The sequence below is a fragment of the Rousettus aegyptiacus genome, unplaced genomic scaffold (assembly GCF_014176215.1).
Source record: "Rousettus aegyptiacus isolate mRouAeg1 unplaced genomic scaffold, mRouAeg1.p scaffold_m13_p_14, whole genome shotgun sequence".
Classification (NCBI taxonomy): domain Eukaryota; kingdom Metazoa; phylum Chordata; class Mammalia; order Chiroptera; family Pteropodidae; genus Rousettus; species Rousettus aegyptiacus.
In genome coordinates, this window is record NW_023416289.1 from 48,879,436 (window position 1) to 48,907,162 (window position 27,727).

General features: G+C 61.5%; 1 protein-coding gene and 1 long non-coding RNA gene across 2 annotated transcripts in view; one reads left to right on the plus strand and one right to left on the minus strand.

The window, feature by feature from the left end:
- Positions 1-478: 478 nt before the first annotated feature.
- RASGRF1 (Ras protein specific guanine nucleotide releasing factor 1) overlaps positions 479-27,727 on the minus strand; it is a 59,314-nt gene continuing 32,065 nt past the window's right edge. Inside the window, exons 11-27 of the mRNA XM_016125509.2 lie at positions 25,050-25,113; positions 24,539-24,675; positions 22,564-22,646; positions 21,307-21,555; positions 20,226-20,599; positions 18,537-18,662; positions 16,935-17,105; positions 16,303-16,409; positions 15,809-15,921; positions 14,419-14,479; positions 13,184-13,287; positions 12,872-12,956; positions 10,321-10,518; positions 9,184-9,263; positions 3,819-3,936; positions 2,928-2,996; positions 479-947 (exon numbers count right to left, since the gene is read on the minus strand). Coding sequence (XP_015980995.2) covers positions 855-947; positions 2,928-2,996; positions 3,819-3,936; positions 9,184-9,263; positions 10,321-10,518; positions 12,872-12,956; positions 13,184-13,287; positions 14,419-14,479; positions 15,809-15,921; positions 16,303-16,409; positions 16,935-17,105; positions 18,537-18,662; positions 20,226-20,599; positions 21,307-21,555; positions 22,564-22,646; positions 24,539-24,675; positions 25,050-25,113 — 2,232 coding nt within the window. The 3' untranslated portion in view covers positions 479-854. The remainder of the gene's footprint in view (positions 948-2,927; positions 2,997-3,818; positions 3,937-9,183; positions 9,264-10,320; positions 10,519-12,871; positions 12,957-13,183; positions 13,288-14,418; positions 14,480-15,808; positions 15,922-16,302; positions 16,410-16,934; positions 17,106-18,536; positions 18,663-20,225; positions 20,600-21,306; positions 21,556-22,563; positions 22,647-24,538; positions 24,676-25,049; positions 25,114-27,727) is intronic.
- On the plus strand, positions 8,705-27,611 carry LOC118611392. The gene is made up of 3 exons (XR_004954313.1): positions 8,705-10,549; positions 24,830-25,006; positions 26,917-27,611. It is a non-coding gene; the product is annotated as an uncharacterized LOC118611392 (long non-coding RNA).

Sequence of the window (27,727 nt, forward strand, 5' to 3'; positions counted from 1 at the left end):
CTACAGTGTGGGACTAGTTTCACGAGGCATACAGACTTACAGCATCTCAACGTAAGCTGGGGGCCGGGCGTAGGGGGGCTTAGGCGGCCGAAAGAGGAAAAGTGATTTATTTTTTTTGGTGCTCCCGACTCGCGGGGACTCCGGGCCACGGTTGGTGGGCAGACGTTGCCTCCATGTTGTGATGGTGGCCTCCACTGTCGGCTTCAGGGCCTCACTCGGTTGCCCGGGACTGCTGTTCATGCTGTCTGTCTGGGGGTGTTCCTAGCGCGAGTGTGGCCGGGAGCCCGCACGGGCGGCCGTGACGTGCGGGGTGCAGCTCTCTGAGGGGAGGACTCCCCTCCATCTGGGTTACTGGGACACGGGGAGCTTTGAGACCTGTGATTCTGGCTGACAAAGCTGCTTTGGAAGTTGGCATCACCATCAGCGGGAAGATCTGTCGATGGCTGGACTTCAGGGTGTGGTGCCCCTCCCGCCTCCCCCCACCCCCCACCCAGTTATAACAGCTACATGGAACATGCTGGGGAGGGTGCTGGCGGCCTCTCAGCTTGGGGCCAGGGCTGGGGGAGGGCAGAAGCGGGACTGGTCGGAGGACTCATATGTGTGCCGGACTCTGTCTGACCTTCTGAGAAGAGCGAGGGGCCCGCAGGACAGGCCCGCGGGGGACGCGGGGCGGGATGGGAGGGCACGGCTCAAACAGCACGGAGAGTCACAGTCCGGCTCTACGAGGATGGAGGGACGGGGGCCATTGGCGGTTCTGGAGGAGCACATACTCGGGAGAAAACCCAGAGAAACCAAGCAAGTGCGTACGACATCACACAGTGTGTGTCCACGGGTGCCAGGCCCCACGGTGCGCTTCAAGTGGGCAGTTTGGGCTCTATCCGGAGAGAAGATTCGTACAGGCTTTCCTCGTCCATCACTGAGGACTGGTCCAGCAGATACTGGGTCACCTGGGGTGGAGACAGGGAGGGTGGCAGGGATACGGGACCTCCACAGTACACTGCCTGAGGGCACCGGGGTCTCCTGGGGACCAGGCACCCTTCTGGGATTGGGGGTCAGGCTGGCCCATGAGGCAAAAAGGCCTTAAGCAGCGTCTTGTCTTAATGTTATTTGTCTTAGTGTTGTTTTGGCATGGTCTTCCTGTTCGCATCAGTAGCGAGGTAAAATCACGTGTGGTTGGAATGAGGCTTGAGCGCTCCTCTGCGGCTTAACACTCGACGAGCCATTTTGGGCTCACGTTAAAAAAAAAGCAACATATATAAAATGTTGGTTATAGAATCTGGGTGGTGGGTGTATGGGTGTTTATGGGTCTTTCAGTGTCTGTGTGTTGGAAATGTTTATATAAACACTGGGATGGCACAGCGCTGAGAGAGAGTCACCCAGGATGGGGGCAGTCCCCCTCTGCCCATCTCACGGTGCTCACTGGAGGGCACCATCCCAGAGCGGCCATTGAGAAAGTTCCCGTGGGGACGAAATCATTCTCCTCCTTCCCCCCTACCCGTCTCCTGCTGCTCCCAAGGGTTTTGTTGGGCTCAGGCCTCATGGGAGGCCCCAGCTTCGAATGGGGCGTCCCCAAGGCGCATTTATTGGCCCACTGTTTGGAACCAAAGGTTAGCTTTCCCCACCGAGTCCCAGAGCAGAGGGAAGACAGGCATTGTTTTTTCTTATGTGGTGTTTGGGGGTCCCGATGGCTGCCCGGGCAGAGGGAAGGGGCGTTGCAGCGTTGGGCTCACTGGCTCTGCGGTGTGAGCGTGGAGCCAGACGCCCTGTACACAGACCGTCAGTGCCACCTAAGAGGGTCCTGGTGAGGCACAGAAGGCTGTTCCACGTGGCTGCGAGGCACCTCGTGTGCGTCATCGGGATTGTGACGCCTGAACGCGTCTTCCCAGAGGGGAGGCTGGCAGCAGAGACCACCGCTGCGAGGCTGCTCATGACAGGATCTGAACAGCAGTGACACTTATGTGTGTTACACATCGGAGCTCGCGGGAGAGTTTAAGGAGAAGGGCCCAAGGCCCAGCGTGGTGCCTGGCACGTTGCACGTGCTCAGTAAACACCTGCCGACTGAGGGAGCACGGAAATGGCCCAGGTCAGAGCACTGACTTTTTTTCTCTAATTCGGCTGTCAGCTCTTAAACAGATTCCGAGCCCACAAATCATGGCAGAAGACAGATTGTTTCTTCCTGGGCAGAGCCATTACAGAGGAAAGTCGAAGGAAACCCTGTAAGAACTGAGTTTCTGCTGTGCCTAGGGTGTGTCTGCAGCTGGACGTTTTTATGAATGGCCAGCTAGAAAGTTAAGATGCTGGATATAAAGCCAGCAGGTCTCCAGGCAGAGAACAACTTCTCAGGGTCAGGAGCTGGAGTCCAGATTAGCGCATCTCAGCGGTGATATGTGTAAAACGGGGCTGATGGGGCGGGGTTTGGAGAGTGAAATGAGATCAGCAGGCCAGCCACTCGCCATGCCGCTTTCTGAAAATGCAGATGCGTCCGGTGCTGTGAGCTCCGCTCGGAGCTTCCTGTTGTCCTGAGGACAACGTCCCAGGTCCTAGAAGCCCACATCCCATCTGGTCCAGGCTGCTGCCTGCAAGCACTACTCAGGGCCTCTGCACCCCACCCCTCCCCACTGGCCATGGGGTCTGACACCAGAAATGGGAGGGGAGCGGGGCGGCTGGATCCGTGTGTGAGTGTTACACGCGCCTCTGTCACTAGTGAGTGTGCTACCTCTTAAGGGGATGCTGTAAAGGCTTTGCCGCAGGGGGCAGTTCACACACGATTGTCCACCCACCTGGGGCAGCTGCACCCTGGACAGGGCGGCCAGATAGCACGAGCCCAGTGTGAAGTGGGGACAAGGAGGTGGGGGCACCGGGGATTCAGGGAGGGACAGGAGTGGACGTGCGAAGGCGGGAGTGACCGGAGCGTGTCGCGGGCTTACCTTTGCTTGGTGTTCTATTTTGTAGGCCGTTTGTTGAAACTGGCGAATCTCTCGGATAATGTGGGATATCTGTGGCAAGCAAGGAAAGTTCTTGATAAAGACAGGTTGCCTTCTTAGTGGCACCCCCCACTCTGCAGGACAGAAAGGGCGGTGACATTCTGGGAGGCCCCACGGAGGCGCCTTAACACGTGTCATTCTGGGAGGCCCCACGGAGGCGCCTTAACCAGCAGTCTGCCCCCAGGGGGCTGCTTGTCTCGAATCTAGTCAATGATGCACGTCACTGAGAGAAAAGTATTGCTCAATCAGCCATGCAGGCCTGCTCAGCAGCCTCAGACAGCACCCGTGACTCCAGCAGAAGTCACGGGCACCGGCCACAGTCTAAGTGCTGGTGTGTGCAGCTCCCGCCCTGTTGCTGGGATGGGGCGGCCGTCACGTTACAGAGCACCTCAGGGGAGCCTACCCAGGGGACGCAAAGCAGAGGCTGCGTGGCTGTGGTGAGGGGCTAGAAGCCAGGCTCCGTGCTCGAAGGGTCCTCCCCCTCTGGGCCCCAGGCTTCTCTGGGGAAATTTGACACTTACCCCCTTGGGAGGTGCTGCCTACTGAGACTTTATGTAGATGAGGTGTGGATGACTAACAGGGCTTTGGACCTGCCTCTGCCCTTTACTTTGGGGTGACCGTGGGCTGCTCATGGACCCTGCAGCCCCAGGGTGCCCGTCTGGAAGGTGTAGAGTACCAGACACCCACCCTCAGACTGTGTGCCACATGAGGAAGTGCGGGCAGGCTCGTTGGGCAGATGCTAACTGCTCATCATTCAGGCCCGGACCCAGGCACTCCCAATGGGGGCGCTGGGGTATGGGTTTGTGGCCCACCCCCCACGCATGGGAAACGCACCATTCTCATCTTGGAGAAGTTGACCAGGCCATCCTCCGTGTAATTGGGTGTCCCCTCTTCGATGAAGGCCAGGTCGGTGAGGTACATCCCCAGGTAAGGGACACAGGGCGGGTCACAACTTGGAAGCAAATGGCATTAACACAAATTTTTGCTTAGAAACAGGAGCCTCTACTGAGCTCACAGCGCTCACGGGCACCTTCTGCTTTGCTGGAGGCACAGGGCTTCTGTCTGCCAGGCGTCCTCATGGCTCTGCACCTGGGACAGCCAGTCCCCTGGGGGTCTCGCCAGCCACCCCTCCTCCTTCCCGGCCGGAGGGCCTTCCCCCAGAGTCTGTGGGCTCTGTCTTCAGCTCCCCTGTCTCTCCTCAGACACTCCGTCCACACCCCACCCTGGCACCATGGCTTCGCGGTCTCCGCCCCGCCCCTCCCCGCCACTCTCTGCTCCCTGGGGCTTCTCCTCCACCTGTGCCTCGCCCTCCATGGGGGAGGGTGCTGGAGCAGGAAATCCCACCCTCTGAGGTCACCGCCCTGGGAGTGGCTTCTGGGTACTAGCTTCCATGATCAGGATGATTCTGGGAGGTGGAGGCCATGTGACTGGCCACACTTTTCTCTTTGGGCTCTGAAGCAGGGCTCCTGTGACTCTGTGTCACCGCTTGCTCTGGGGCCTCTGGGTGGGGCGCTGGGTGGGGTGCTGGTGCACGCTGGGCCCTGCAGCCTCCTCTCCGCGCGCGGCACGCAGTGCGGCGGACTTGCTGCACACGCTGTGGGCGACCCTCGTTTCTAGACTACGCCACTTTGGTCGCCTTGTGGCTACTCGGCAACCCTGCCATGCCAGAGGAAGGTGAGGCACGGAAGCCCGGCCCCTGTCACTCGCCTCCTGGCTGTGTGACCCTGAGCTCGATCTTTCCCCCTCCCGTCCTCAGGTCTCCCCAGATGACAGAGCTGACGCTAAAGCAGTTTTTGGTGACATGAGAGCCAGTTTTAGGTGCTGCCCGGACACTCTGATACGTAACTCTGATTCCTAGGAGGCACGGTAGTCTGGCTTCGGCACTTTCCAGCACTTGCCATTCTCCCTCCCATGCTCTTTACAGCATCAGGTCTCAGGGTCAGAATGTCGGCACATGTCAGGACCCGGCCAGCGTGGGGTGATGTAACGACAGTGTGTTTGCCTAGTCACCTCGTATTTACGGCAGATACGCTGGTTTCCTATTTGCTGTCACGATGTGGAGTTTTCCTTCTTATTTAAATGTGTTTAGGGGGAGCCGATTGACAGGAGACAGTTAAGTCAAAGCGGGCGCAGTAGGCACGTGGGACCGGCCAAGTGCAGGCGGGGAGCCTTGGCATTTGTTTGGGCAGCAGTGAGCAGAAGCGTTTTTCAAACTCCAGGTCTTGGCCCTTTTATGGGTGTTGAAACCAATTTAGTAGGTGTTGACCAGATTTTTTTTTTTTTTTTAAAGTAGAATAGAACAGAAACATATGAGCTCATTGCATGGACTAAAGGTATCTGTTGCTTTGTGAAATTTTTGTACCTATTACGTGTATGTGCATATTTATACAGGGTCACACTGTCAAATGTAATTTTTTTTTTTTTTTACTATGGGTTGTGACCTTCCCCCAAAATAAATAAATAAAGCTAGGGTCATCCTGGTCCGTGGCAGACCCCTCTGGTGGTGACATGCTCGGCTTTTCACTTCCTGTCCTAGTCGGTGTGTGATGCTCAGGCTTGTGGACGTGATGGAGAATTAGCTCAGAGATCTGATGAGAAACTCTGGTGGAAGGGGGTGGGGGTGGCAGGTTCTGCTGGTGCTTCCTCCCCAACCCCCGCCACCCCGGGCTCCAGGACCTGTCATCTGGGGTGGAGGGAGGAGGAGATGGTTGGAGGAGGAGGTGTTCCTGAAGGCCCTATGGGGTCTCACTGGACCCGCACCCTGTTGAAGACATCGGGGTCTTCTAATCACCATCTGGGTTTCCCCAAGGTATTTATTGAGGCTTGTGGTCCAACTGTGTGCAGCTTAGTCACCTACCGTGGCACCGCCAGCCCCAGCCCCAAACCCTGTCCCTGTTTGCCGCCTTCTCAGTGAGGGGCCTTGCAGCGGGGGCCTAAGGAACAGCACGGTTGATCTGATTTCTCTCTCTCTCTCTTACACACACATACACACACACCGCCAACCAAACTAGAGCCGTGCTGGTAAATGCGTGGGGTTGCTGTGTGGCCACGTGGAGCCGGTGTGGCGTGGAGGGGACCCCTGCAGGGGCCATGCTGAGTGTCTGGGTGAGGGGGGACACATCCAGGGGGCCCCCTGCAGGCAGAACTCCCATCTGGCTGGCTTGGAACTGCCCTGCAGGCCTCTGCCCCCTGGCGGGGGGTCCAGCCCTAGGCCAGGGCCCACCCAACAGAGGTGACCCCAGGGGGGCTTCCTCTGTGGGCAGACCCTTCACATGCCTTTACCTGACATTTTAGGGAGCAGGGAGATGTGGCCCCCCATCCTAGAAGCTGCCTCTGGTTTTCCAGGCACACCCATGCCCATGGCTGTTCGGAGACCCCCTAAACTCGATGCTCCTCTCTCCCGAGAAATTCCTGACGACGTCAGGTGTGGCCTGGAGGTCAGGCTGTAACAGGGACTGAGGGACAGGCACAGCCGCCTGACTACTCTGCAGAAACCCCCAGGCCGGGGTGAGCAGCTGCCACCTCTCCCTCCTCTGCCCTGTCTTGGCTGTGGCAGGGGCCTGTGTTCTCAGGAGTCCCTGCTGGCTCAGGGATGTCCTCTCCTCCTGGAGAGCAGGGGGCCGGAGCCCCGTGGTCAGGGCTCAAGGTTCTGGCACGGGGAATGGGAAAATTAGGTGCTCAGATTTGGGGGAAAGTGCATGAGGGGGGAGGGGGAGGGGCTCAGAGCCCTGGCTTCTTGCTCCCCGACACTAACTGCTCTGTCCTGTCACCAGCAGGGAACCAGCCGAGGGTGTGTGCAGATGGCCTGGTGGCCAGCTGGCTGCCTGGCTCGTCCATAGCTGTCCTCATGCTTAGTTCAAGGGAGCAAAGGGGAAGGCTTCCATGTGTAGCCTGCAGCCACAGCATGGCCCCTGGTTCCTCTAAATGAGGTTTCCTGGTCCACTGCAGACAGAGGTGCAGGCATGCTGACATGAGATGGGTGGGCGGACCCCAAATCGGCCCCAAAGAGCCAGCAACCAAACTTTGCTGCTAACTTTAGTTCTCAGCCAAATTTTGTTGCATGTACCTGTGGAAGGTTCTGACCACTGGGAAGCTGCAAAGAGGGGACGGTGTCACAGGATGTGATTTGGGGCGTGAGAAGGCCATACTGTCCCTCTCAGGGGATGGAAGGGGTGCATGCGGCAAGCACTGTTGGCGGACAGGCTGGGGGGAAGGGAGGTAGGATTCAGGGTGCGGCCTTGGCTGGTAAAGATAATAAGGGCGTTCATTAGCTTGGTGCTTTGGTGCTGGCACGAGACTGAATAATGATGGGCTGAAAGGGGCTGGGACAAAGCAGTGGGGCTGAGGACCCACGTGGGGAGGCCCGTCACGGGCGTCCTGTCTGCACGGGCCACCAGCGGTGCCCACAGACCACCACCTCACGTCCTGCACCTGCTGTCCCTGCCTGGTGAGGCAGACGCCAGTGGTGGCATAACAAGCTCTCTGGGAAAACTTTAGCATCTCAGGAGAGAGGGCACAGAGCTGTCTAGCCCAGGTGGCCCCGGCTTCTCCCCACCCCGCACGGCTGGGCCTCGCCTCCCTAAGGCGAGGGCACCCAGCTCTGCACTCCCAGAGTGTGCGGCCCCTCCACTCTGTGCGGGACGGGCACTTACATGGGCCCGCGGGCGCCCTGGGAGAGGAAGGACAGTCAGGGTGGGGGCTCAGACAGAATGGGGCCACGCAGGCTGTGGTGACGGTGGAGGCGGCAGTGGACGAGGGAGCCATGTGGAGGAGGCGGATGGAGGCGCCGGGGGCGGACGGACAGTTGGTGAATGCACGGAGGGGCAGCTCCCCACAAGCACAGTCCACAGGGGGAGAGACGGCCGGACAGCACAGATGGGTGCAACAGCTGTCTGAGGACACAAATAAAGTGGAGATGGTCAAGGCGATGGGACACGGAGCTGGCAAGGGATGGGCCAAGTACGGCAGGACGGAAACGAGGCTGGCGGATGAGGCCGGCGGGGTGCGCGGTGTGTCAGTGCCACTGTCAGGGCCTGGAGAGGGGACCGGGCCCATCCCCAGGCCCAGGCGTGTGGAGCCCCGGGGGACCCTGCTTCTGCAGGGTTCCAGTGACCCCTTGAGGGGAGGAGAGGTGTCTTGGGCTCTATGGGAGTCAGGACCCAGGGTCTCCCAGCAGCTCCAAGGTCCGGCAAGTGGCCAGTCAGGCAGGGACAAGGAAGAGCGAGGGCCGCCCGGCAGGGGCACAGTGGGGACAGTGCACATCCAGTGGGAGTGGGGGCACACCGCCATTTCGTGGGAGTGAGTGGCCACGGTGTGTGGCCACAGTGTGTGGACCCTCACGGGTGGCAGCCTCACGCGGACCAGAGCACTGGCCTCAGAGGTCGGCCTAGGCCAAGGCTGGCTCTGCCCCCACGGCCGCTTGTCCTCAGGCCAGCCACTAGCACCTCCATTTCCTCATCTGGTAAAACAGGACAGGGGAGTCTGTCTAACAGCAGGGTTCTCAGTGAGGCAACTTGGCCACCTGGGGGATAGTTGGCCATGTCTGCAGACATTCCTGGTGGTCGTAACTCGGGGCGCTGGCATCTGGCGGGTCGAGGCCAGGGAGGCTGCTAAAACCCTGCAGTGCACAAGGCAGAGCTTGCCACAAAGAATCACTGGTCCAAATGGCAGGGGACCCAGAGTGAGCTGCCCACCTCACAGACACCGGCGAGGGGAGACCAAAAGCTGAGATTATTGCTGTAAGCGCATTTCTTTGATTCTAAGATGACGTTGTCTGTAAATGCACTTTTGATAACTAATTCCCAAGTGAAAAAGGGAATCATATTAAATAAACACATTGACTTTAAGACATATCCCAATGTCGTAAATATTAAAATGTTAAAAAAAAAAAGAAGTCCATTTTAGGATCAAGGAGTCAGGCACTACTCTCGTCACTGCTACCACGCTCTGGGGACACCAGCGTTCTCCCTGCGCCTCTCTCCGGAAATGCCACCAGGACTCTGAATTCCTTTGGCAGACAGTGGAGGAAAAAGCTGACCCGTCCCGGGGGTCTGGGACGTGCAGGGGTCTTGTGGGTAGACAGATGGACACACAGACAGACAGACCCCCTGCTGCAGCCAGATGGGGCGTGTGAATGAATACCTCTGCAGTGAGGTTACACAACTTAGAAGGTAATGGTGACAAAATGACACACACTTACTTTTTCAGAGCTTCTCTCAGATTCTTAAATCTGCCCTCTGATGACACAAGCTTTTGGAGCTTGTCAATCAAAGCTTTTGTCTAGAAGGAAGTAGAAGCGTTTACTAGCACACTCCACACGCTCTCGTCCACGGCTCCAGAAACACACTCGCTTTGCCTGCCACAGCCAGGGGGCTCGGGGACGGCCCCGGTCTGGGAACCTTGACCCTAAACTCCCCAGGACTCAGACATAGGCCCTTGTTCGATGTGTCCAGGCTCGTCTACACGTCCTCCAGAAACACGGGAGTGGTGCCCGGGGGACCAAATGTTGGGATCCCGAGGCCCTGGTGTTTGAGAAGGGCCCGGTGGGTCCCCCCGGGCCGGCACCCAGAGCAGGGGTGGTGGCGCACGTCTCACTGCTATGCTTCCTCTATGGACTGTCCCCAGGGGACGTGAGTACCTTCACCTTTCTATATCAGGATACCACCCAAATTTAGAAATCAAGAAGAAGGACAGCAAACAAAAGGCCTCGGTGCCTTTGGAGTCTGTCCTTTGCTGGTGTCTGTCCAGCCCCTGAGCACACGCAGGCTGAGGCCAGGGCATCAGCAAGGGCACCAAGGACAAGGCCCAATCTTTCAGGGGGGCGGGCTCCTTGGGACCCCGGCGCAAGGAGCTTTATGCCGAGGCAGAATCCATCATCGTGTTCTCAGAGGCGTGTTTTGGATGAATAAAGCTCAAGCCATATTTATGGTCACCAAGCACCCAGTGGGAGGCAGGGACCCCCTATGCTCTGCTGGCCGGAAGGGCTGGTGACATTAGGGTCCCGTGGGATCATCTGACCACCGTCTCAGCCACCCGCACGCCGGACTGGGATCCCTGTGAAGCCACCAACCACCCTTGTCCCAACTCAAGCAGAAGACTGTTAGGAGAACCATCACCAGCTCACCATCCCCGCTTCAGGGTGTTAATTATTTGGGTGGGAAATAAAAGACCCCGGAGTCCCAGCGCCACGTCTGCAGGCCTGGTCTCTGGTCCCAGGTGACAGGAGAGGAGGTTCCCTGTCGTGCCTGGGCATGCTTGCCCTCATCCTGCCCTGCGCCCACCTGCGGATGCCCTGCCCCGGCCTCAGCCCGCAGCGGAGTCAGCCTCCTGCCCACACCTGCTTGGAGACTTTGAGCCACGTCTTCTTCAGCCGGAAGATGGCGCTGCGGTTCATGGACGAGGTAATCTCCAGCACGGCGTTGTAGTTGTGCAGGCAGCGGCATATGTCGGCCACGGCCACCCACTTCTCGATGGCGCTTGCCCGGGCAGTGACGTCCTCATTGCGGACGATTTCGGAAGCAATCAGGTTACTGATCTTCACGCCCATGCAAGGAGACAAGCGAAAGGTAAGAGGCATGAGGATCGTCAAGGTGACGGATCACCATTATTTGCAGATGATGTGATCGCTTGTCCGTTTGAAAATCCCAGTTTAGGGGAACGATGGGAACAGCCAGCGGAGCGCGTGATAGTGGCTGGTCAAAGATGTGACGTGCGCAAAGGAAAGGTCTTCCTCTGCACTGGGGACGCCAGTGACAAAGAGTACCTTCAAAATGTCAGTGGGAATCTATAGATTACCTGGAAGTTATGTAAGTCAGTGTATGAACCAAAAAAAGGGCACCAAAGGTGATAAAAGGTTTGAATAATAAAGAGAAAGATTGACTTCCCCAGTGGAGATGTAAACTTGCCATTTCTCACAAGTGGCACGTGATCAGCGATACCCTAAATAGAGAAATACTACAAGTGGTCTCTTCCAAACCAGCAAGATCCACTGCACCATTTCCACTCAGTGCTGTCCTAGGGGCTGGGGCTGGGAACATAGAGGGGTAGAGGGGAGTGTAGTTGTCGGAGGGTGAGTGGCCCCTTAAACGCTGCCCTCCTGGGCACCCCGCTCACCCCACCCAAGTCCTAGGAAGTTAAAGGCAAAAGAGCTGGGAGTGAGCCACACGGTCTGTGTCTGAAAGACGCTGTGTGTTCCAGCAGTGAGGGCCGATGGCCCCCCAGTGCCGAGGGCAGCCGTCCCTCCGGAGGCAGACCTTGTGTGTTCCTGTAGGCGCGCCTGCTGGGTGGGGTCGGAGTGAGGTGAACCTTGGGCCCCGCCTCTTCACCCATAAAGTGAGGGAGACAGCATCACATGAGGCCGTAGTGAATGAAGCCCCAAGCACAGTGCCTGGCTCGTGGCGAGCATCCAGCAAATGCTCCTTCCACACTCATCCTTCGCTGACAAAGGACAGGGGATGGGGGATGGGGGCGGGCGGGAGCTTCCTGCTGCCTGGTGCAGCTGTGGGTTGCGTGGGGTGTGTCCTGGGCTCCGATGGCTTGCGTGGGGGGCTCGCCCCTGCTGGATGTGTGGCTCTCCGTCCTGCTGCCATGCTTACTACAGGGCTGCTCCTTGGGCCTCTGTGTTCCCCCTGGACCCTCCGAGGATGAGGTGTGTGCCTGGGGCACATCCCTTGCTGGGGCTGATGTGAGGTGGCCTGGCTGGGTGCTTAGGACAAGGGGGTCATGTGCTCCTGCTTCCAGCCGTCAAAGGCTCTTCACTGTGTTGACAGTGCACTAGGGGGCGGAGATGCAAGTGCCCTCCGGGCTATCACGAGTCTGGAGTGAGCGGCTGGGCGCGGGGAGCTTGGGCAGGCGTGGGGACGGTTCGGGAGAGCGTTCTCACGGCGGGGGCCGTGTGGCAGGCGTGTGCTAGGGCAGCTCAGGCACCCGCCGCTCAGAGCCCCAATTTCCTTGTATGTGACACTGGTGACAGCCCTGTCTTTGGGGCTGGTGTAAGGTTTGAGCGAGGGGATCATGCATGAAAAGCTCGGTGTTCGGCACAGGTAGGGCCTCGGCAAAGGGCAGTTGTCACTTGTACTGAAGAACAAAGCGAGTGTGGGTCCCCTGGGACGTGCATCGCACCATGGGATGTGGCACCATCCGGCCCGTTCTCTGCTGCTGCCGTGTTTCCCGGGCAGGGGTTCTGGGAGCTGGGGTGTGTGACATGCTTGTCCTGTGCCCCCCGACGGTGAGTCCAGGCCCTTCTCAGCACAGGCAGGGCCACTCTGCTGGTCTGGGAAAGCTGGCTGGGGCCGGGGGTGCTGGTGTCTAGATGCTGAGCCACCCTGATATCCTCTGGGGACACGCATGAGCCCCTGGCCCAGACATCGCCTCGGTCCCCAGGCCGGCGGCCCTGCTCCCTTTAACGTCCTCCAGTGCGCCACAAGCACCCTGCCCCTGAGCAAAGGCCAGAGGAGCCTGGGTGTGTCTTCCAGAAACTGGGCGTCCTTGCCACGTCTCCCGGGTCCAGAGGCCTCGGGGGAGGCACGTGTCAGAGGGATGACACTTTCGTCGTATGACACTTTCAGCCAAACGTCACGAGATGAGTGAGAATGGGGCCCATAGCAAGGGGTCCTCAGTGCAGCCAGGCGCTCAGCAGAGCGCCCTGAACCCCTAAACCCGGCCTGCGGTATGGCTCCACAGGCGCGGTCCTAGCACCCCCAGGCTCAGCCACTCCACAGGGGGAGAAGCCGAGACCGGGCGGCTGGCCCTGGCACCCCCGATGGGGCGGGGGCTGGAGAGGCTGGTGCCTGGATGGACCTGGCATGTAGCCCGTCATGCTCGCAGCCCCCCACCCCACATCCACCCCTGCCCGGGACCCCCAGAGAGGCACTGCCTGCCTCACTCACGTCGTTGAAGTGCTTGGTGGTCTTCATGATGTGAGGCGTCCTCTCATTCTTCTCCAGCTTCATCCAGCCTTGTCCAAAGAACTCCCTGCAGCAAGAGAGGGCAGCGGGGCGGCCGCCTGACCGCGCTGATCTGAGGCCATCCCCCCCACGGGGGCCTGCCATCACCCCTGAGAGCCCCGCTGTCGTCCCGGGGAAACTCGCTGTCCCCCTCGGAGCCCCGCCATCACCCCCGGAGCCCCACTGTCCCCGCTGAGAACCCTGTTGTCATCCTGGGGAGCCCTGTTGTACCCCCAGAGCTCCGCCATCACTCACTCGTAGGGGATCCGCCTGAAGACCAGGTGGTCCAGCAGGGTCAGCTGCTCAGCGATCTCCAGGGCCGAGTGGCTTTCGAAGGGCTCGGCCTTCACGCCTGCGGCCTGAGGGGAGCAAGGCCCGAGTTAGGCCCATGGGTCGGCCCAGCTCTCCGGCCGCTGGTCTGAGGGCCGCCTCTCTGGGGTGGGTGGATGGCGGTCCCTGGGGGTGGCCCCTCCTGGTGGTCTGGATGAGGGGACGTGAGGGGACCAGGGATCCAGAGCCACCGTGTGTCACAGCCTGTGCTGCAGGCCTGGACACCGTTTAGTTATCACTCACCCTGCAAAGGAGCAGCCGTCACCCCCACTGTCTGAATGACCATGGGGCTCCAGGGTTAATGGCTGGGGCCGGAGCCCAGCCCTCTGTCTGGTCTGCATGGGGTCTATAAAGTCCCCTTCAAGTCAGGAGCGGTTGTGGACTCACAAGAGTGGCCACCTCCTGGGACACGGTTCCTGCCCCGTGCCCAGAGGACAGTGCTGGTCTGAGTCCATGGCCACTGCGTTCCTGGCCCAGGGTTGCCTGTGATGGCCAGCTTCGTTAAAGGCGTCCGCCACCTGCATCCCTGGGCTGGGGTAAGGCCTCAGGACACAGCAGCTGGGGACCGAGGTCCCCATGGCAGGGATTCCATAGGAGGTGGCCACGGGGAGGCCTTGTCTTCCGCACGAGGCCTCACTGGGGGCCTGTTGGATCCAGGGGAGGCTGGAGGGAGCTGGAGGACAGGGGGACGAGGACGACCATGCTGGTCTAGGGGGAGCCTGTGCCCACCGAGGATGCTTCAGAAACAGCGACCCCCGCCCCAGGCAGCCCATGCACGTCGGGGGACAGGCAGCTCCTGCCCAGAGGTCCCGGCCGAGCTGAGCACAGACAGCAGCCCATCTGCAGCGGTCACAGGGAAATGGGGTCCTTCGTACTAGGGGAGCAAGCCATCCCTCTTGGATGGTGTCCCTTCCACCTCCTAGCAAATAGTCCTGAGGTCTGCACTGCCAGGTCCTCGCTAGACCCCGGAGCTAGGAGGCGTGTTTCATGGGAGAGGAGCCCCCGCCTTGGAAGCAGGTGTGGGCAGGCGAGCAGCTCAGCCCCATTTGCTGTCAGGGCCCAGGGTCCAGGAGAGGCCTGGGGGCCAGTGGGACACGGGCGGGGGTGACCATGCTCGGTGAGGGGGTCCTCCGGTCCCGGGAAGGATGGGCCTGGCTCACCATCTGCATGATCTCCTCCAGCGTGGTCTGATTGTCACCTGGGTCCTCCTGTGTCAGCGTCCTGGGGACATGGAGGCATGGTGAGCCATGCGGCCTATACCCCACCGCACCTCTGGGGCAGCCCCCCACGCCCCCCCGCAGCAGAGCACCCTGCAGCCCCCACGCCCCCTGCTCTCCTGCCTCTGTCTGTGCTCTGCCCTCCCCTTTGTGGGAGCCCCTCCTCATTCTTCCCCGCTGACTTCCTGATGGTCTGTCCTCAGCACCTGGCTCCCTGGCCTCCCGCCGGGTGAGGTTCCTTCTATGGTCTCACCCCGGCCTCCCCATGTCTATACTTGGCCCTTGCCAGAAACAGGCCAGCGGCCCTTGAGGGCAGGTGACATGAACGGAGCCAGGCCAGGGTGAGGACAGGGGGGTGCAGCATGCTCTGCACTGCACCCCAGGGAGCTCCCTAACTGGATGGCTTTGACCGTAAGCTCCAGGGAGGATGAGAGAGACGATGGGTCCCCGAGGGGCTGACTGTGTGTGCACACACGTGCAGTGTGGTGGAGGAGGCCTGAAGGAGACTGTAGGACAGAGCCTGGGGACCGAGGGGCTGTGGCACAGGCCTGGGGCGGGAGGGGCAACGGGAGGGTCTGGCTGCAGGTCTGGGTCAGAGGCGGGATGCAGGGCGGGCTGGAAGCGAGGATGGGAGGCCGGCACCCTTGCCAGTGGCAGCCGGTGGGAGCAGTGGGTGCACGTGCACCTGCGCCCAACCTGTGCTGAGTGACCTGCAGAGGCGGCGGCCCAATCGCACCCCACCTCACACAGCCCTTGGAGCGAGTGTCGTTCACCATCTTACAGAGGAGAGAAACGGGGCTCCGGGCAGGGACCTGGCCTGGCTACCCAGCACATCCCTGGCTGCGTTGGCTCAGACCCTGCTCTCCGACCCCTGACCCCCGCCAGGGGAGGCAGTCGGGTCTGGAGACAGACGGTGCCACGCCGTTTGGTTCGGCAGACACCCACCAGCACCCACCGAGCACCCACCAGCAAGGGCAGCCAGCGCGGCCCACAGAACCCTCTAGAATGATGCAACACTGTCTGTCTATGCTGCCCAGCACGAAGCCATTAGCTCGTGTGGCTTGTGTGACTGAGAAATTGAATTTTAAATTTTACTAAAATTTAGTCGGGGGTTGACAGCCCTATGTCGCTGGTGCCGCCACATGGGATGGCACAGGCATTGGCAGGTGTGGACGTGGATGGAGCAGCAGGCAGTGTTCTTGCCTCCACAGGGTCAGGGCCTGAGGGGCAGGGAGGGGACACACGGACCGGCAGCTCCAGGGCCCGGCTGCCCGGGGCCCGCCGCCTGCACAGCGTAGAGGCCGCTCCGGTCCCAGCGGCGGGGCTGCTGTACCTGATGATGTTGGCTGCAGCCTTCCGCTCCTGGGTCAGGAGCTCAGGGTCGTGCATGACCTCCTCCAGGAAGCCGATCACCTTGCACTTGAGCTCGTCGTTGGTCTCAAAGTCCTGCAGGGTGCGATGGTGGCTCTGGCTACTGTGCTGAGGCTGCCCCGCGGGTCCCAGCCTAGGCCAGAGGAGGCTGCCCCCTCATGACAAGGCCCTAGTGGGCCTGGGCACCCTCAGGTAAAAGGCCTTGGGTGAGACCAGGGACCGGCACTGTGTGGGCTGTACCCTAGGCCCGAGCTCTGGGAGGCTGGGCTGTGCTTTGCACCCCTGTTGCAGAGAGGTGGCAACATGAGGGCCCTGTCCCGGTGAGTGTCCTTGGTCCCCTGGGGTCTGTGACGTTGGGCACCACGTCCGGGCTCCTCCCTCCCGCCCGCTCAGCCGCCATCTGGTTCCTGCAACAGTGCCTGCCGGCCCCCAGCTGCCACCGGGTCTCCCACCCACCTGGGAGTGCTTGGAGACCCAGTGACGCAGCACGTTTAGGACGCGGTTGGTGGCTGCCCGGCGGATCACGAACTCCTTGTCCCCGTTCCTCTGGTCGGGGGGGAAGCCTAGGGCAGTGTGGCACACAGGATGGAGGGCCATGAGAATCAGGGACAGCTTGCCCTCTCTTCAGCTCAACACCGGGGCTGGCTGAGCCGGGCTGTCCCTCAGGGCTGCGGGGGGTGGTAATGGGCTAGACTTGCAGCCTGGGCGCTGGCCAGGGGTACTGGATGCCTGACGGCTCAGTGGGCACAGTCCACACCCCCACCTTGACCAGCCTGCACCTTCCAGGGGCTGCCGGAGGGTCTGGCAGCCCCTCCAGGCTGGAGCCCGCGGGGCCCCTGCTCCAGCCTCCGAGCAGGACCAGTGTGTGGACAGGGGGGAGGGCGATTGGGCCCTGCGGGCAGGACTTGAGGATGGGTACGAGTGTGCCCGCAGCACAGGGGCTGGTAGGAGGAGGGGTCTCCAGGTGGAGGGTGAGCACCAGCCAGGCCTGGAGCAGCCAGAGTGGGCGGGGTCCTGGGGTCATGGCATCTTCACGGCCTCGCACCTGGGCTGACCTCAGGGCTGTCATGAGTAGAGATGCCACGCACCTGCGCTGGCCAGGGACATCCTCCGGTATTTCTCCTTGTTCGGGGTGCCCTCGTTGGCGCCTGCGGTCGCTATGGCAAAGGCGGAAGCTGCCGACAGGGCGCTTCGGTTGTTGTCCAGCTCGCGGCAGGAGGTCATAACGACCCCATTATTGTAGGAGAAGAGCGGGAACTCTGGAGAGGAAGGAGCCATGCTCAGCCTTTGCTGTCCCGGCCCCTGGGCTGTGCAGAAACCAGGGGTCCAGAAGGGGGACCGGAGGTGCTGCTGGCGGGGTCTGTCACCTGCCCCTGCTCGCCACCCACAGGGTGGCCTCTGGAGGGGAAGCTCCTGCCCCCTCCTGCTTCTGAGGAAAAGCTCCGGCCACCCCTTCCATCTGCTGTTCCAGCGGCTGGTCACCTCTTAGGCCAGCTGGGCACAGGCCGGCTGGAGGACAGTCATCTTCTCCCCCTTGCCGTCCGCGCGGAAGGAACTCGTCACCTGTGACTGACAGGCGGGCTCCCGGGCCTGGCCAGGTGCGGAGCCCTGCATGCCGAGCCCTCCCCTGCTAGCTGTGGGGCCCTGGGTCGGCTCCGTAACCCGAGTCTCAGTAACCTGGGGATAATTCAAGCACCAACACGTGCTTCAAAGCGGGGAAGCGAAGACGGGAGGAGGATGGAGGAACTCAGCGCCGTGTGCAGAGCCCCACGGCCGCCGTGGGGTAGCAAGGCCGTGAGCGACAACTTTGGGCAGCCATAGGGTAGGGTCGGACAGAAACCTTCAGCCTCAGAGTTCTGGAGAGCGGTCCACACCCGGACAAAGCGACAGCACCTCAGCTCCAAGGAGCGAATGATGCACTCTAACCACCCAGCCTACTTCTGGGTGACCTTCGGCCCTGGGTGAGGTCGGCTCCGTGCGGGTGAGAAGCCGCTTGTGCCCACCATGCGTGCGTCCAAAATACGTCTCTGAGCTAGGTGACCTGTTGCTTACGGGGTGTCTTCAGAAGGCCTGGGAGTTGGGGAGCTGGGGATTCAGCTGCATCTCATGCTGTGTGGGGGCAGGGGCTCGAGATGGTGGGGGTGGCAGGGAGCCCCCCCCCCCCTCAGCTCCCACCTTGCCCTCGAGCCTCTTGGAGCCCTGTGTGCAGGGAGGTGCTTTAGGGGAGCTGGAACCCAGAAGGCTCCCCGAGGACCCTTAGGAGGGTGGACATCGCCACAACCATCAGTCTTTTCCTTTGGTTTAAAATGGGGACAAGGCCGCCAGGTGGCTGAAGGGCCCGCCAGGAGCCTGACGTGGAGCAGGAGCTCAGGAAGCACCTCTGAACCTGGGGGTCGCGAGCGAGCCTTCCCGCCAGCAGCATCGGGTGGGTTGCGAGTCCCGTCCGGGGCCTGGAGGGACTTTGCTGAGTGGAAGGGTGGGACCCACCCGGTGGGACCCACCCATCCAGTGCTGCAGCCTCACGGCCACCCAGGTTTCTGGGGTGTGATGCAGCGCCTGCACTGAGGGGTCGGAGGAGAGGTGACGCCCCCTCCCCCCACCTCGGCGACAGGCCGCCCTCGCCCCGCCTGGGCCTCACGCCGCCTCTGCCTCTGCGCGTCTGTCGGCCGTTTCAGGTCGGTGCTGGGTACCTGAGGAATTCTTGCTCTTGACGGACTTTGGTGTCGTTGGTGACTTGGAGGGTGACGTTTCAGTGTCGCCATCATCACTCTGGTTTTCATCGGTATCTGACTCCTCCCTCACGGAGACATCAGAGCCTGGGGGCGGGGAGGAGGGGACGAGAGATAATTGTATGTCGCTCAAATGGTCACTGATTTCTAAATTCAGGTCTGTAAGTTACTGATGCAAAACAGCCCGTTTGGGACATGCCTGTGGAGGAAACAAAGCTCGACAGCTTTATGCGGCCCTGCCAGCCCTTTCACGTGCCAGTGGGTGCTGTGAGTCCCCAGCGAGGCTTCCCCAGCCCTGACGGGCACAGCTGAGGTCCGGAGGTCCAGGGTGTGCCTGCGTCTGCCCTGCTAACCAGCTCCCGGGCGATGCCCCACTGCCTGCTCGGGGACCCCACCTTGAGTAGTGAGGCCCCCGGCTTTCTGTGCATGAAGCATCTTAGGGCGACCACCTCCCCGTAAAGTCCCGCTTCACACCTGCCGTCCCATGCCCCCGGCCACCAGACCCTCTCCCTCTCCCCTGGGAGGCTCAGATTCACACACTCTGATGAGAGCCACTGAATTATGATCGTGGTTCGGCTCCAGCCCCGTGAGGTCGTCAGAAATGCGACTTGTCTGGGCCTCAGTGGCCCCAGCTTGCACGTGACCTTTCTGAGAACCCAAAGGGAGCGACAGAACTTCTCTGGGGGAGAGCGTGTCCACGTGTGTGTGTGTGCACACACAGGCTGGTGCACAGCTGGTGCGGGGCCCTAGGGTTCAGGCGCCCGGCCTGCGATGGCATCTCAGGTTGTTGTGACACGTGGTAACGTGACCTGGATTCACTGCATGTGGAATCCAGAGCCCCTCGCTGGCGCTGCAGGGACCCTGTCCTTTGCTGCCGAAGGGCGGCATTTGGGGCTCTCTGTAGGCCGTTACCTTGGTTACTGACAGTCACCTGTTTTCTGCATAGGCTGCAGTCAGTGTCACCTGTTGGTGGAGCCTCTGGGACTTTACCCCTCCCTCCCAGCTGTGGTCCCTGCTGGGGCCACCCTGCCTTCTCTACCCTCAACCGAGAGGACAAGCCCGACCCTCTTCCCGGTCTTCTCAGAGGCCTCCTGCTCCAGGCTCGTGCTCATGGTCTGCAAGGTGCTGGTGGCCCCTGTGATCTCAGACAGAGCCCGCCTGACCATCCCCACAGATATCCTTCCAGGATGGTTGGGCGGGGGAGTGGCTGGAGAGAGGGCGGGTCCCAGTACCAGGTCCAGCCTGCCCCTGGGCTCTCTGGGCCGTGCCTAGACCCCCGTCTTGCCCGTTCCGTCCCCCTGTCTGGCGTCCTCCCGTCCTCATGCTGAGAAGCCCGACCTCTCCAGGGGGCCCTCCCTGCCTTTCCCGATGGCGCCCCGGCCACCCTCCAACACGCCCCCTAGCAGGCGTCCACGCGTCCATTTCTGGTCCTGCTCCCCGGCCATACCGCCAATCTGGGGCGGGAGCGAGGACCTGGTGACGGGGGCCTGGCCAGTGTCCACGTAGAAATGGACGAGCCCGGGGATGCGGGAGGGCCCAGGTGTCACACGGCAGCCTCTCCGCCCTGCCCAGGCCCTGCATGGCCACCACGGTCTGCCTGGGGCCCCCAGGCTTCCCTCCTGCCCCGTGGGAGCCATGGCGTCCACTCACTCTGCTTGCCGGGGGCTGAGGGGTCCTCCGGCTTCTCGCTGGTCGTGTCCCCCTCGTCTGTGATCTTGTTGGTGAAGCCGCTGGACACATAGAGCTTGCTGGTGTCCAGGGTGGCCTTGCTGAAGGGTGACATGGCGGAATACACGCCGGTGTAGCCGTTGGAGCTGCAGCCCAGGGCGGCCAGGTCCAGGGCCTTGCCGCCCGTGATGATGGGGATGTTGAGCGAGAGCTTCCGCCGGCGGCCGGGTGAGGACGTCTTGGTGATGGACAGCGGAGGCGGCGAGGAGAACTTGCGGGTGGCACGTGGGGACTTGGGCGGGTCACCGTACAGGAGCTTGTTGTTCTGGCCACTGGCGAACAAGAGCTCCAGTGACCTGCGTGGGGCGCAGGGGCCGAGAGGGACGGGTCAGCACGGCCTGACCACTGGCCCAGGCCTGGGGTCCCCTGTCTGCCAGGAAGGGGAAGGAGGGCAGCCAGCTGGGCCCTGAGATGGGTCTGGGCTGGTTTTCAGGATCGCTCCTGTCTGCTCAGGGCCTTGGGAAGTTGACCGCAGCGAGGCCGAGCAGCTGGACAGCGAGGGCCGGAGTGGCAGGGGTGCGGGGTCGCGCGGTCATGCTCTGGGGGCGGGGGGGGGGTTGAACCCCCAGGCCCCCTGGATCCTCTCTTCCTCGGGACCAGCCTGGCCTCCCTGTGGCCCTGGGAGGCGGTGCTGCTGGGCTCTGGTGCTGCGTCCACCACTGTCGCCCACACTTGGGCTCACTGAGGCCCTAGGGCCACCTCTCGTCCCTTCTGGGCCCTGGACAGCCCCTCCCCCCCACGGCCCCAGTGGCCTGCACATGCCATAGCACCCTGGGCATGCCCAAAGAGGTCCTTCTGTTTCAGAGCAGGGTGCGGCCCCGCAGAGAAGAGGAGACTCTCTCTGTGCCCCCCTCCCTCCTTCCCTTTTGTCCTTTCTTAGAGGGGAAGGTGGGGGACAGGGGTGGGCCCCAAAGGCCAGAGGCCTGAGAGCTGGCGGCAGGGGGGACGTCGGGGTGTGGCCCCTCCCCTGCCGCGGGGTCAGGAGGCGCAGCGCGCACCCCACCTGGCGGGGATGGCGCTGATGGGCTTCCGGTAGATGGTGATGAGCTTGTCCAGCACCACGACGGCCGTGGTGAACACGCGGTAGGAGTGCAGGAAGGTGTTGAGGAAGTCGATGCTCAGGAAGCGCAGGTCGGTCAGCCGCTCGAGCAGGCGGCCCACGCTGGCGTAGCGGATCTGCAGCACCTTGCAGGAGTTCATGGTCTTGCTGAAGCGGATGTCCACATCGTCGCAGTACAGGGAGGCGTCAGACCTGCGGGGAGGCCGGGCTGGTGGGGCCTGCGGGCTCCGGGCCCTGCAGGCTCCAGGCCTGTGGCCTGCCGGAGGCCCGAGGGGCTCGCTACGGGGGCGAGGACCACTTTGTGGGGGTGGGGGTGGGGGTCCTGGGCGAGAACAGCAGCATTGTCCTCCCCAACATCCTGAACACCTGGTGTCATGAAACTCCAAGAGACACCAAAAAATAACGTGCTGCTGAGTTCGCAAGGCGTAAGGGACGCCGGTTCACACGAACGCGGGGATGTGTTCATAGTGGCGTCGGTCAAGTTGCTGAGAACTGGTACGTTGAGTGAGTAGCCGGGGGACGAGGTGTGGTCTGCCCTGCGTGGGCGCTGCCGCCCACGAGGCTCTGACACACGCCAGGGACACAGTGGGCTGCGTGCAGGGCCTGGCACCAAGCCCACACGTCGCACGCTCCGTTGGCGTGAAGCGTCCGGGTCAGGCCAGGCCACACGCCCCGTTGCCAGGGGCAGGGACTGGAACAGACCGCCAGTATGTGGGCCTCCTCCCAGGTGGCGGGAGCGCACCCTGGAACTAGGCAGGGGTGGCGGTGGCACTGTGAATGCCCTAAGATGCAGCCCTGCGTGAGCAGCCCCTGCGTGCGGTGGGCGGGGTCCAACCGGGGGAGAAACCTGTGCTGGCCAGGGGCCCAGAGCTGGGCCAGCGGACGCTGTTCCTCCCCTGGGGTGGCTCACACGCAGCGGCCCAGGAAGCCTGTGTTTCCCACATGTCCTCATTTTGTGATGAGGAAAGGAAAACTCGTTTTCATAAAAATAGAAAGGGCTGAAGGGTCATTCCTGTTACATCCTAAGCCGCCTCATGCAGAAAGCCACAAAGCCGAAGCCAGCGACCCAGCAGACACTGACTCAAAACGAACACTCAGAAGAGGGAAGCCGGGTCCTGGAGCGCAGCACTGGCCGGCCACCGTCCCTGCCATCACCGCGGGGCGCAGCGGCCTAGGGGCGACGAGGTCAGGGGCACTTACTTGATCATCTGCGGCACGGTGACCTTGGAGTTTTCCTCGAAGGCGTTCATCATGAGCCCATTGCACCGGATGTTGTCCACACACTGCAGCCAGAGAGGGGCCCAGGGTCAGCAGGGGTTCTGCCCAGCGAGCGGGAGCCCGGCAGGGCAGGGTCAGGGTGCAGCACCACATGGGTACGGCTGGCAGTCAAGCTCCCACTCAGTGACTGGGGGGAGGGTGGTTCTGCCTGGCCTCCCTGAGCCTTCGTTGCTCTGCCTGCAATATGGGGACAGTGACCCCTACTTTGCTAGGCTGTGTGCAAAGTGGGCAGGTCTGACCCTGGCCATTCTGTCGCTGACCTCTGAGGTCCAGCGGCGAGGACAGGATCGGAGCCCAGTGGTCTGCGTCTCCCTCCTGGGAGGCTGGGCGAGCGGGCCGTGTGCCCTGTGCAGTGCTGTCCCTCACGCCACGCCCTGCCCACGGGAGTGCCAGCACCCTGACCTGCGGAGGGTTGCACCACGACCCTTCCCGGGGCAGGCCTGCCGCATGGGCATCGGACTCTGAAGAGTCAAACCCCAGGTTTTACTTTGAATAAGTGGGAAGCACCCACCTAAACAAATAGAAAAGACGTGTCTCGGAGTGATGGTGGTGGTGGGGTGTGTGTGTCCGTGTGTGTGTGTGTGTGTGCGGGGGGGAGGTGTGTGAGTGTGACTTTTTCCCTTCATGGCCTCTGGCCCCAAGCCTGCACGTTTCTGCCAGGAGAGGGTCTCCCCTTGGAATGGGGGGGTGGGGGTGGGGCCTCTGCAGGGGCACGTCACAGAGCCTCCCTGTTACAAGAACGTGCGTCGGGGGTCAGAGTCCCCGGGGGCAGTGCTCCCCCAGGGCTGGGCCCCGGTTCTAGGGTGTCTTCCAGAGGTAGGTGGCCGCCAGTGGGCCTTCCAGCCCCCTTCTCCCGCCCAGCACTCTGCAACTCCCTCTGGTCCACGGCTCAGAGCTTCTGAGGCCCAAAGGGCCCGGGGGAGGGGCCAGGCCTCCCCCACGAGCTGGCCCCAGGGGGACAGGGGCTCCGAGTCTCCCACAGCCATGCCCTCGGGGGCATGGGACGGTTTCCAACGTTCTCCCGGGCATTCTGCATGGTTTGAGGACATGTGCTGAGACCCAGAACAGACTCCTGCTACACCCACTTCCTGCCCGCCTTGCTCCGGGGCTCGCAGCTGGCAGGGGCAGCCTGGAAGTGGGGTGTAAAAGTGAGGAAATGGGGGGAGGAGGACACCCTGCGAGAAAACTAAGACTCTGCCTCTCAGTTCTCCATAGACACAGCTCCCCACCCTCCCTGCACCACGTTGGGGCGTCTCCAGCCAGCTGCCCCCGACTCCCACATCAGCTGCCCTGTCGGCTGCCGGCCCCGGGCTGCTGGCCTGTGGCCGGCAGCTGCTCCAGGCTCAGGTCCCTGCCTTGGTCCTGCCATCCCTGGGGCCTGCTGGCTGGTCCCGGGGGATCTGCTTTCAGCAGTGCTCCTGGTCCTGGTAGGGGCTGGACCCGAAGGTAGGCAGGCAAAGATGGAGACGAGACACCCCGCACCCCACACAGCTGGTGGGGGGCTCCATGGGCCTCTGTCCCCACTCTGCAAGCTCTGCTGCTCCCACACCCGTGGGGCGTGGCACGCAGACTGCTCTGTGCCCCCAGTGGCCTGCACAGTGGCTGAGATGCAGGCCCCCAGGGCCCTGCCACAGGGTGGGGGCAGTAGGAGCTCAGGACTCTGGACTTTTAAGAGTCACCACAGAGGATGATCCCGGTGCAAGGGGTGCCCACACCCTTTGTAGGTAGCCGAGGACCCCTGCCTGCTGGCCAGATGGGGTGACCACGCTCAGCCCTGGTGGGCGCTGTGCCTGGTGACATGGCTCCTTTTCTATTCGAACCCTGCAGCTGCCCCAGGCCCTCAGCCGGCTCAGGCATGAGGGGACCACAGGCTTGCGGGAACCCGGACACTGCTCACCTGGCTGATGTCACTGGTCCACGCTGCCTTCTCCTGTCTGGATGAGGCCACAAGGGTGACCGTGAAGGGCGGGGAGTCCTTAGGCTCCACCCCGATCTTAAAATCCAGGCGGTCCATGTCTTGGCCGGACCCTTTGGCTTCCAGTTGCAGAACATGGAGGTAGCAGAGTGGGCGAGGGCGGCTTCCGAGCGAGAAACCACTGCAGCGCCCCCGCCTGCCCGTCCCCGCCCCCCGCCCCAGGGGAGGCAGTGCTGGCCACTGGCTATTTCCAGAACGTTTTTTTTCCCCTAGGTGAGGAACCCCCACCTCGCGATGGGAGGATGAGGCCTGTAGCCAGGAGCAGCTTGCAGCCATGCAGGGACTGTGGGGGGACTCTGCAGACCACGGTGCAGGAGAGGGGCCGCCACACAGCAGCCAGCGTCTTCCCTGCGCCTCAGCCAAGACTGGGCCTGGGGACACAGCCCAGGGGTGAGTGAGCGCGTGTACCTGTCTGAGTAGCTCTCACACCCACCTTCTTCCTCCGTGCTCTCTGTGTCCTCCAGCAAGGTGCAGTCGATAAGGGACACGACTCCATTCTGAGAAAGAGCAGGCTGCCTGAGTCGGGGAGCCCTGCCGGCCCTGGAGTCCCAGAGCATGGGGGGGGGGCGGCTTTGACAGTGTGCATGCGTATGTGTTACGTTCCAGATGGGTGTTTGTAAGAAGCCCAATGGGTCACGCAAGACTGTGTTGGAGGGGCCTTCCCGAGTAGGGGTGGGGGTCGGCTAGGGGCGTGGCCTCTTCCTGCCTCTGCAGCGGCATCACCTAAATCACAGAAGTCTGAAGTCCCCCATTACCAATAGGCCAGCAGGCCAATGTCATGGACCTGTGGCAGGTGGTGTTCTGACTTTACAGTGAAGACAGGAAATTGGGGAGTGAGTGGTGTCTTCCCCTAAGGTCACTGGCAGGTCTGGGCGGAGCCTCAGAGGCCTGATCCCAGCCCAGGTCAGCCACTGGTTTTCAGTTTATAGGACTATCTGGAAAATGCCTCCCATTCCTGGGTGTGTGAGCCTTTCTTGGTCCCTTGGTACTACAGTGAGAAGTGAGAATAACCAATGGCTGGATACCCCTTTCTTCAAAAGGGGAGGCCCACATCCCTTCCCCTTTTGAGCGTGCGCTGGACTTGGTGACCTGCTTTTCGTGACAGGACTGAGGGTGTATGGCTCTGAGGACTGCGGCATCCTGCTGGCCGTCTTGTCTCTCGGTCCTGGGGGAGCCAGCTCCCAGGCCACGAGGACAGGTCAATGAATGAGGCACTGAGTGGATCATCACAGTGGACATGAATCCTCGGCCCCAGTCATACTCATAGGTGACACAGCCTGGCACTGTCGTGTCTGCAGCCTCCTACGGGGCCCTGAGCCATGTCACTGCTGATACCCTGACCCATAGAAACCAAGACAACAAACGTTTGTCTTAAGCCACCACATCTGGGGATAACTTACCATGCAGGGACAGACAAGGCATATGATAACTAGTGACCGTAGGGACCTGGCCATGGGCAGATCTGTATTGAAAAATGTTTGCAGGGTAGGCTGCCCCATGGGGGGCAGATGGGCCTGGATTCTGCTTTTGTATCTTGTTCTGCTCATTGGTTTTGCCCCCCAGGCCTTGCTGGGCCTTAGGTGCCCAGGGGTCAGTGGGCTCGAGACCTTAGAAACCCCATCTAGCTCTGCCGTTCTCTTCTGGCCAAGTCCAAAGGAATCTCAGGTCCTTTTAAACCTCGGGGGTTGGTGGTGTGCCCATTGGAAGGGACGGAATGGTGTTCGACGTCTGGGGACGATATTTAAAGAGCAGTGCTTTGAATTCTCGCTCACGGCTGGAGAGCACAGACTCTGGCTGCAGTCCCAGGTTTGCCTCCTAGATGTCTGCTTCTCGCCGGCTCCCCGATGTCTCAGTTCCCTCACCCACAGAATGCGGAAAGGAACGGTGTGTGCCTCAGCCGGTTGTTGAAGGAATTAAATATACATGCCATTTGGGATAGCGCTCGGCCTATGATAATCACCATGCAAAGACCTGCTGTTACTGCTGCAAGTTTGCTATTATGTGACTAAGACTGACAATGATGCTGCCCATCAAGCAGCTGCCCCGTACCAGGCACCAGCCCTGTGCTTTGCAGGCACCCCCTCGCTGAATCGTCTCAGCCCTCCTCCGAAGGGGTTCTCACCCCATTCTGCGGATGAGTGAACTGAGGCTTGGCAAGGTCGTGGGACCGTGTGACATCGCCCATGGTGTGTGGCAGTGCTGTCTTCCAGTTTGCCCTGAGAGTTTAAAACTCAGCCCCCACCCCAAACCGGGTTAGGGAAAGTGCACACATGTAAGAACATGTGCTTCTGGGCTTTCAGGCAGGAGGCTGTCCACAGACTCCCACCCCAGGGCAAAGGCCCTCAGAGACTACAGAGCTAATCAACAAGGAAGCTTCCTTGATATGGAACGTGGCTGAAACTGGAGTGTTCGATGTTTGTAAATTAATGTCTCATGTGCAGCCAACCCATGAATTTGTTGACAAGTTGACATGAGCAGCACATTCCCTGAAGCCCAACCTCCGAGCTCTACAGGTAACGGCCAGGCACCCCGGGACTGGGAGAAGGGTTCCTTGATGCGCTGGCCTAAGTCAGGGAGCTTCTGGCTCTGCCCGCCACCCTCACTTGGCTTTGAAATCGCGGAGGCAAGTTTCTGTGGGGACGAACACAGGAACACAGCGCTGGGGAGCCTGCAGCTTTTCAAGTGCTCCCTGCCGCCAAGGAGGTCTGTACCTGTGAGGACAGTCACCCCTGTTACAGGAGAGGGTCCGAGCTGTACACAGCAGGGACCTTCCTGGGGTCACACATGTGTGAGATGGATGAGATCCTGAGCTCAGAGCAGTGGACTCCGACAGGTACCGCGTGGCAGGTCCAGGGGATGTAGGGGTTCTGGGGGCGATTGCGTGAGCCGGTGCCCTGGGGCTCGCGGTGCCTGTGGCCCCGCCTCTTGGGTGGGCCAGAGAGCTGGACCCCTGCAGGGGTGCGGGGTCCCGAGGGCTGCTCGCGTGCAAGCGCCCGGAGGTCCTGTGCTGCGCGGTGAGCGCGGGTCAGTGCGCGCCGTCCTCCGCCCCTCCCCCGCGCGCACGCCACACGCACGCGCGGCACGCGCACGCGCACCACAGACGGCACGCGT